The sequence below is a fragment of the Hylobates moloch genome, unplaced genomic scaffold (genome assembly GCF_009828535.3).
Source record: "Hylobates moloch isolate HMO894 unplaced genomic scaffold, HMol_V3 SCAFFOLD_23, whole genome shotgun sequence".
Lineage (NCBI taxonomy): Eukaryota > Metazoa > Chordata > Mammalia > Primates > Hylobatidae > Hylobates > Hylobates moloch.
Genome location: NW_026652298.1, coordinates 37,636,269 through 37,645,831, shown reverse-complemented (window position 1 = coordinate 37,645,831; position 9,563 = coordinate 37,636,269). Strand labels below are relative to the sequence as shown.

The window sequence follows — 9,563 nt, the reverse complement described above, 5'->3', positions numbered from 1 at the left end:
CGACAATGTGAGACTCTGTCTCAAAAAAAAAAAAAAAAGAAAGAAAAGAAAAGAAAAGAAATTCATCCCAGTATTACATGTAGTTGTCTTTGTTCATTCTCACTGCTGTGTCATAGTCTAGTATTTGAATATGCGATAGTTGGATGGGAATTTTTAGCTACTATGAGTAGTGCTGTCACAAACATCCTTGTGCATGGTGTATGTCAATTCCTGGTGGGTTCCGGTCGAGGGTTGGACTGGCTGGGTCATAGTGTGTGCAATTTTTCAGCATTGCAGACCCTGCCGAACAGTTTTCCAAAGTCTGCTAATTTCTGCTCTGTCAGAGCAGATGAGAGATCTGTTGTTCATATGCTTGCCAATGCTTGGTGTTGCCAGATATTCACATTTAAATGCTAAATTATTCTAAAACAAACTTGAATGGTTACAGTGTTAACATTTATTTTATAATATTTCTATCATTAATATGGCCCCATGAGAGTTGACAGCTCCTTTGGAGCTATCATCCATTTAGCAAACACTTACTGAGCACCTACTGTGTGCAGGGATCTGTGTTCTGATACTAGAAAGAGAAGAAAGATAAGGTATCTATTCTGAAAGAGCTTCAGGAATGCCCTCTCTTCAGGTCTCAGCTCAGATGTCACCTCCCCAGAGGAGCCTCCTTTGCCCAGCTGTTATCTCATTGTCTGCCTCCACGCCTGGCCGAAGAGCTAGGTTTTGTGGATGGACTGGTAATGACCTCTGCAGAAGCATCTGTTGTGAAGTAGGAACATGGGATTGATTCACCAGCAGCATCCCTGAAAATATCCCACTGTTCAATTCAGAAGGCGTTTTCCTGGGCTCTTGCTCCCACAGTTCTAACCATTGGCAAGAGTGGCTGCCAGATCAGTTCTGGTCAAGGAGCGATTTGTGTTTTGTTTTATTTGAGATGGAAGTCTCACTCGGTTGCCCAGGCTGCAGTGCAGGCGTGTGATTCTGGCTTACTGCAACCTCGAGTAGCTGGGATTACAGGCACACACCACCATGCCCAGCTAATTTTTGTGTATATATATATATATATATATATATATATTTTTTTTTTTTTTTTTTTTGAGAAGGGTCACCCAGGCTAGAGTGCAGTGGCGCAATCTTGGCTCACTGCAAGCTCCGCCTCCCGGGTTCACGCCATTCTCCTGCCTCAGCCTCTCTGAGTAGCTGGGAGTACAGGCGCCCGCCACCACACCCGGCTAATTTTTTTGTGTTTTTAGTAGAGACGGAGTTTCATTGTGGTCTCGATCTCCTGACCTCGTGATCCGCCCGCCTCGGCCTCCCAAAGTGCTGGGATTACAAGCGTGAGCCACCGCGCCCGGCCATAATTTTTGTATATTTTTTAGAGATGGGGTTTCACCGTGTTGTGCAGGCTGGTCTCACACGCCACTCCTGAGCTCAAGCAATCTACCTGCCTCAGCCTCTTGAGTAGCTGGGATTACAGATATGAGCCACTACGCCCAGCTAATTTTTTATTTTTATTTATTTTATTTTGTAGAGATGATGTCTTGCTATGTTGCTCAGGCCGCTCTCCAACTCCTGGATTCAAGCAACCCGCCCACATTGGCCTCCCAAAGTGCTGGGATTACAGGCATGAGCCATGGTGCCTGACTGCAAGGAACGTTTTCCATCAGCACTGGCCTGGCACGTTACATATGTTATTTCTAGCCCCCATGTTTTATTTCCCCATTTAGCAGAGAGGGAAGCTGAGGCTCAAAGAGGTTAAGTCACTTGCTCAAGATTCCACAGCTGGTGCAAGGATTTGCCTCCCCACCTGCATGAACTCAATGTGGAAGCCCTCAGCAGGGCTCCTGCTGTGTGGCGCAGGGCCAGGAATGTGGGATCACAGTGCTGGCTGGGCTGGGAGTCAGGGCTCCCGGTGTTAAGCCGAGAGTATCCCTGCAGACTTTCCCAGGAGACAAGCAGTCTGGGATTCTCTTGTCCCAGAACTGACCAAGCAGAGCCTGACCAAACCTCGTATCTCCACGCAGCCTCCTGGTCCTGCGGCAGCTGGCTCATGGCCATGTCCTTATGATGTCAGAGCAGGGTTGAGACCCTGCTTGAGGGCACAGGGGTTGTGGAGAGCCCAGCTCAAGCGGAGAGCAGAGTAGGGTCTGGTGAGGGCACCGTCACTTGGGTGGGCAGGGACGTGTAGGGCCTAGAAAGGACAACACCCTTTTTTTTTTTTTTTGAGACGGAGTCTCGCTCTGTCGCCCAGGCTGGAGTGCAGTGGCATGATCTTGGCTCATTGAAACCTCTGCTTCCCGAATTTAAGCAATTCTCTGCCTCAGCCCCCAGAGTAGCTGGGATTACAGGCACGTGCCACCACACCTGGCTGATTTTTGTATTTTTAGTAGAGGCGGGGTTTCACCGTCTTGGCCAGGCTGGTCTTCAATTGCTGACCTCGTGATCCACCCGCCTTGGCCTCCCAAAGTGCTGGGATTACAGATGTGAGCCACCGTGCCCAGCCTTTTCTCTTTTCTTTTTCTTTCTTTCTTTTTTTTTTTTTGAGGCAAGGTCTCACTCTGTTGCCCAGGCCAAGTGCGGTGGCACAATCATAGCTCACTGCAGCTTCAAACTCCTGGCTTCAAGCAATCCTCCCACCCCATCCTCCTGAGTAGCTGGGACTACAGATGTGCGCCAGCACACCCAGCTAATTACAAATTTTTTTTTTTTTAGAAACAGGGTCTCACTATGTTGCCCAGGCTGCTCTCGAACTCCTGGCTTCAAGCAGTCCTCCTGCCTTTGCCTCCCCAAAGTGCTGGATTACAGGCCTGAGCCCCCACACCCACGCAGCCAGTACTTCAGATTCTTATCTCTTTGTAAAACCTGGGTCTTCCTCACTCCAAGAAACCTGTCTTCTGCCCAGATTTGAGAGAATTCCGAGGAGGGAGCTGCCTCTCCATCCCTTCCATATGTGCTTCTAGGAAAAAGTTATCAGTCTCACATCACCAGAGGGCTTGAATGAAGAGGCTGCCGTCAGCTATTCAAACATTCATCCAATATTAACTGAGCACCTACTCTGGGTGAGGCTCACTAGGGAGCACCTGCCCCACTCCAGACTTTGAAGTGCGCCCGTTTCATCACATTCTTTGGTGTCCTGGCAACCAGAGACTCTGATCTGAGCTCCAGCCAGAACAGAGGCCATTCCTCCCTGACCGCTGTCACTCACCACCATCCCAAGCCTCTGAGGACCAGTCCGTGTAGCTCTCGGAACCACTGAAAGGTACCCCTTGTCGTTGAGGACGCCTGGAACCCCAGCCCCACTGACCTACCCCGGCAGGATGAGCTTCTCACTCACGTTCACCGAGCTGGCCAACATCGCCATCCCACAGTGCGGGGTGCTGAACTTCAAGGCCCTGCACCTCCTGCTGCACGGCATCTTGGAGCACATCCACATGGCTGAGCTCAAGAAGGTCCTCTCGGGGGATGAGGACTTCCTGCAGACCTCACAGGTGGTCATCGTGCCCAGGGAAGGAGACGCCCAGCCCATCCTCAACCCCATGAACAGGCTCAGCAATGTCTTCGACCATGTGGTGAGCCGCCTCGACAAGATGGAGAACCAGCTGGCCCTGCTGCAGGACCTGCCCTCCACCGCCCAGCTGCTGGAAGCCAGCCAGGGCACTGCCCGGCCCGTCCAGGACCTGTGGCATCTCATCAAGCTCCGGAAGATGGTGGAGGGTCATGATGAAGTCATGGCCAAGGTACGCCCCCAGCCTCCAGACACTTGCTTTCCTCCCTTCACCACTTGCTCTCTCCTGGGACGTCTTTTGTTTGTTTTTGAGATGGAGTCTCGCTCTGTCGCCCGGGCTGGAGTGCAGTGGCACGATCTCGGCTCACTGCAACCTCCGCCTTCCGGGTTCAAGTGATTCTCTTGCCTCAGCCTCTCTAGTAGCTAGGATTACAGGTGCATGCCACCACATCCAGTTAATTTTTGTATTTTTAGTAGAGATGGGGTTTCACTATGTTGGCCAAGCTGGTCTCAAACCCCTGATCTCAACTGATCCACCTGCCTCGGCCTCCCAAAGTGCTGGGATGACAAGCATGAGCCACTGCGCCCAGCTCTCTCCTGGGACATCTTGTTGCTTATTCCCCCACAATGGGTCATCCCCTTATGCAGAGTGGGAAGAAGGGGGCTTTAGAGTCAGGCACAACCAAAACGCCAAGCCTGCAGTCTCCATCAAGTATTGCAAAGAAGCCAGACACAAAAGGCCACCCAGTGTATGATTCCGTTTATACAAAATGTCCAGAATAGGTAAATCCATGGAGACAGAAAGCAGTGGTTGCCAGGGGCTTGGAGGAGGAGAGAATGGGGAGTAATTGCTTTGTGGATACAGGGTTTCCTTTTGGGGTGATGAAAATGTTTTGGAACTAGATGGAGGTGATAGTTATACAACCTCGTTGATGTACTAAATGACACCGAATTGTTCGCTTAAAAATGGCTAATTGTATATCATGTGAATTTCACCCCCATTTTTTTTTTTTTTTTTTTTTTTGAGACAGGCTCTCACTCTGTCACCCAGGCTGGAGTGCAGTGACTCAATCATGGCTCACTGTAGCCTCGACCTCCCAGACTCAAGCAATCCTCCCACCTCAGCCTCCCGAGTAACTGGGACCACAGGTGTGCACCACTGCACCTGGCTACTTTTTGTATTCTTTGCAGAGATAGGGTCTCCTTATGTTGCCCAGGCTGGACTCAAACTCCTAGGCTCAAGTGATCCTCCTGCTTTGGCCTCCCAAAGTGCTGGGATTATAAGCGTGAGTCACTGTGCTCGGCCTTACCCCAATTTCTAAAAAATGCCTAGAGGAGCTACCATGGTAGAAGTACCAGAGTAGTCACAGTGAACAGGCACATCCGGCCTAGCAGGCGAGCTAGACAGACACAAGTGAGTGAGAACCTCCAAGAACCAGCCCTGTGAGGAGCAGCAAAGAGGCATTCCTTCTGTCTTATAGGTGAGGAAACTGATGCTCAGAGGAGCTCAGTGATTTGCTGAAGGCCCAGCAGCTGGTGGGCAAGGGAGTGGCAAGCTGAGGCGGGGCCTCTGACCCTGGCTTACCTTTGACTGCTGACCCGTGCTAACCCCAACCGGCACATGGACAATGTTCAATTACTGGCAGCCCAAGAAGAAATAAGAAAGGGAAAATAAGCCGAGCACAGTGGCTCACACCTATAATCCCAGCACTTTGGGAGGCCAAGGCGGGATGATCACTTGAGCCCAGGAGTTCGAGACCAGCCTGGGCAGCTTAGTGAGACCTCATCTTTACAAAAAAATAAAAAAAATGAGCCGGGTGTGGTGGCGTCCACCTGTAGTCTTACTTCCTCAGGAGGCTGAGGTGGGAGAATCACTTAACCCCAGGAGTTGGAAGCTGCAGTGAGTTGTAGTCACTCCCCTGAACTCCAGCCTGGGGGACAGAGCAAGACCCTATGTCTAAAAATAGTAATAATAATTTGGCCAGGCACAGTGGCTCACACCTGTAATCCCATCACTTTGGGAGGTCAAGGTGGGTGGATCACCTGAGGTGAGGAGTTCGAGACCAGCCTGGCCAACATGGTGAAACCCCATCTCTACTAAAAATACAAAAAATTAGCCAGGTGTGGTGGCAGGCACCTGTAATCCCAGCTACTCGGGAGGCTGAGGCGAGAGAATCGCTTGAACTTGGAAGGCAGATGTTGCAGTGAGTTGAGATTGCACCACTGCCCTCCAGCCTGGGTGACAGAGAGACTCTTGTCTCCAAAAAGGAGACCATCCAGCAATGATCGCCTTCCTATCCCTGGAGGCAGCATGTCCTAGTCCTCTCTGAGCCAGACTGTGCCCATTGGTGTGTCCAGCTGGATCTCCCTGGGAGTCAGGGCCATTTTCAGAGTGTTCCCAAGTTACCACTCTTCTCTTTCAAATTGAGGGGAAATTGGCTGGGTGGGGTGGCTCACACCTGTAATCCCAGCACTTTGGGAGGCTGCGGCAGGTGGATCACTTGAGATCAGGAGTTTGTGACCAGCCTGGCCAACATGGTGAAACCCCGTCTCTACTAAAAATAAAAATTAAAAGAATTAGACAGGCATGGTGGCGCATGCCTGGAATCCCAGCTGCTCAGGAGGCTGAGGCACGAGAAGTGCTTGAACCCTGGAGGTGGAGGTTCCAGTGAGCGGAGATCGCACCACTGCACTCCAGCCTGGGCAACAGAGCCAGACTCCATCTCAAAAAAAAAAAAGTAAAAATAAATAAATAAATAAATTGAGGGGAAATTGATCTAACATAAAATCAACCATTTAAAAGTGGACATTAAACACTGAATTAATGAAAATTCAGTGGCACATGATATATTGACATTGTTGTGCAGCCAGCCACCTCTATCTAGTTCTAAGCCATTTCCATCACCCTCAAAGGAAAAACCCTATTTCCCCGTTACTTCTCCCTGCAATCCCTGGCAACCACTAATCTGCTTTCTGTCTTATGGATTTGCCTATTCTGGACATTTCATCTAAAGGTATAATCTGTGTATTTCATAGAGACAGAAAGTAGATTAGTGGTTTCCAGAGGCTCAGGAAGTGGGGAACAGAGAGAGACTGTAACAGGGACGGGATTTCCTTTTAGGAGAATGAAATGTCTTGGAAGTAGATAGTGGTGTACATACCAAATGCCATCAAATTGCACACTTCATTTTTATTTTATTTTTATTTTTTTGAGACAGAGTCTCACTCTGTCATCCAGGCTGGAGTGGAGTGGTGCAATCTCTGCTGACTGCTACCTCTGCCACCAAGGTTCAAGTGATTCTTGTGCTTCAGCCTCCTGAGTAGCTAGAGATACAGGTGCATGCCACCACGCCTGGCTAATTTTTCTTTGCATATATATATATATATGTTTGTTTTTGAGACAGAGTCTTGCTCTGTTGCCCAGGCTGGAGTGCAGTGGTGTGGTCTCGGCTCACTGCAACCTCTGTCTCCCAGGTTCAAGCAGTTCCTCTGCCTCAGCCTCCCAAGTAGCTGGGACTATAGGTGCCCGCCACCACACCCAGCTAATTTTTGTATTTTTAGTAGAGACGCGGTTTCACCATGTTGGCCAGGATGGTCTTGATCTCCTGACCTCGTGATCTCCCCGCCTTGGCCTCTCAAAGTGCTGAGATTACAGGCATGAGCCACTACGCCTGGCCAATACTAAAATATTTTTATATTTTTATACTTTAATATTGTGTGTATTTTACCACAAAAAAAGCAGATATTGGCAGAATAGATAAAAAACAAACAAACCAAAAAAATGACCTAACTACTATATGCTGTTTGCAAGAGACACACTTAAGATTCAAAGACACAAATAGGGCCAGGCACGGTGGCATGCACCTGTAATCTCAGCTCTTTGGGAGGCTGAGGCAAGAGGATCACTTGAGCCCAAGAGTTGGTCATTGCAGTGAGCTCTGATCGCTCCACTGCACTCCAGCCTGGGTGACACAGTGAGATCCTGTCTCTACGAAAAAAAGACAAGACACAAATATGTTAAAAGAGCTGGGCGCGGTGGCTCACGCTTGTAATCCCAGCACTTTGGGAGGCCGAGGCGGGCAGATCACGAGGTCAGGAGATCGAGACCACAGTGAAACCCTGTCTCTACTAAAAAATACAAAAAATTAGCCGGGCGTGGTGGCGGGTGCCTGTAGTCCCAGCTACTCGGGTAGCTGAGGCAGGAGAATGGCGTGAACCCGGGAGGCGGAGCTTGTGGTGAGCCGAGATTGCGCCACTGCACTCCAGCCTGGGCGACAGAGCGAGACTCTGTCTCAAAAAAAAAAGCAAAAAAAAAAAACAAATACGTTAAAAGTAAAATGATACAAAAAGATATTCCAGCGGGGCACAGTGGCTCACCCCTATAATCCCAACACTTTGGGAGGCTGAGGTGGGTGGATCACCTGAGGTCAGGAACTCAAGACCAGCCTGACCAACGTGGAGAAACCCGTGTCTACTAAAAATACAACATTTGTCGGGTGTGGTGGCACATGCCTGTAATCGCAGCTACTCAGGAGGCTGAGAATGGCTTGAACCTGGGAGGTGGAGGTTGTGGTGAGCTGAGACTGTGCCATTGCACTCCAGCCTGGGCAACAAGAGCTGAAACTCGGTCAAAAAAAAAAAAAAAATTAGCCTAGCGTGGTGGCGGGAACCTGTAATCCCAGGTACTGGGGAGGCTGAGGCAGGAGAATCACTTGAACCCGGGAGGCAGAATTTGCAGTGAACCAAGATCGCGCCACCACACTCCAGCCTGGGCGGCAAAAGCGAAACTCCATCTCAAAAAAATTAAAAAATAACAAAAGATATTCCTTGTAAGCAGTGAGCAGAGGAGAGTGGGATCTTCTCAGACAAGATAGACTTTAAGACAAAAATTGTTACTAGAGGCAGGGCTGCCTGGGGTGGCCGAGGGCAAGTTATGAGGGCCTTGCAGGCAGGATGGGTGGATACCAGGATCCAAGGTGCCAGCACTCCAGAGGCAGCTTGCCTCCTGGCCTGCCTTGATGGATGAAGGCTTTTAAAAAGCAGCTCAACAGGGCAACCCATCCAGCTCACAAAAGGGGCTCGTGGACAGGTTCAGACCTAGCTGTACAGCCTTCAGGACTGTTTGCGCAGCTAAGGAATGTCCCCATCATTAGAGAATCTTGCCTTGTCCCAGCCTGATTGAAGTTGCCCGAGGTTCCCACAATGACCCATTGAAGGGGGTTGCCATGGCAGCTGGTTCTAGAATGGTGCAAACTGCACAGCTAACTGTCTGCGCCCACCAACTAGTGAGGCTGCTGGCGAGTCGCCTCGCAAGCGTGTTTTACAGTGTTCCTTTCTCGAGTCCCCGTCTGCCTCCTTCAGGCCTCAGTTTTTCTCCCCTGTAATGATAACCTCTTGCAGCTGGCCTCACAGGAGAAAACGAGGGATGATGTCAGCTGTTTGTTGTTGAAACTGTTTCGTCTAACCCTGTTTCCATAACATTGTGTGTCCAAGGCTTAGGGTATTTTTTTAAATTGTAGAAAACCTTCAATTTATTGGTCTTTTTGAGGGAATTAGATGCATCACCACTGCGTTACAACTAAGCCATTAATCCTGTAGCTTCGTCAACATTAACTGGTTTGCTTTCATGATGCCAATGGGGAATCAGTTCTTTCTACAGATGTTCAAGAGAAAGGATTGCCAGGTGCGGTGGCTCATGCCTATAATCCCAGCACTTTGAGAGGCTGAGGTGGGAGGATCGCTTGAGCCCAGGAGTTGAAGACCAGCCTGAGCAACATGGCGAGACTCCCTTTCTGCCAAAAAATTTCGAAATTGGCTGGGCATGGTGGTGCGCCTGTAGTCCCAGGTACTCAGGAGGCTGAGGCAGGATTGCTTCAGCCTGGGGGGGTTGAGGCCGCAGTGAGCTATTATTAATATTACAGCCTGGACAATGGAGCAAGATGGTCTCAAAAAAAAAAAAAAAAGAGAAAAGCCTTTTGAGAAGTGTGCAAGTTATTTTATATATTTACAAAACCTTTATTCACTGTGTTAATTTTTTTGTTTGTTTTTATTTTTTAAGATTGTATTA

At 49.3% G+C, this 9,563-nt stretch overlaps 1 protein-coding gene across 3 annotated transcripts in view; it reads left to right on the top strand.

The window, feature by feature from the left end:
• The first annotated feature begins 2,712 nt into the window (after positions 1-2,712).
• CUNH16orf96 (chromosome unknown C16orf96 homolog) overlaps positions 2,713-9,563 on the top strand; it is a 43,956-nt gene continuing 37,105 nt past the window's right edge. For 2 of the 3 annotated variants that reach the window (XM_058434124.1, XM_032144913.2), the window contains exon 1: positions 2,713-3,728. In XM_058434124.1, the coding sequence (XP_058290107.1) occupies positions 3,309-3,728 (420 nt within the window). In that variant the 5' untranslated portion in view covers positions 2,713-3,308. Of the gene's footprint in view, positions 3,729-9,263; positions 9,342-9,563 lie in introns of those variants that run through there. The other variant, XM_058434125.1, reaches the window with a different exon arrangement.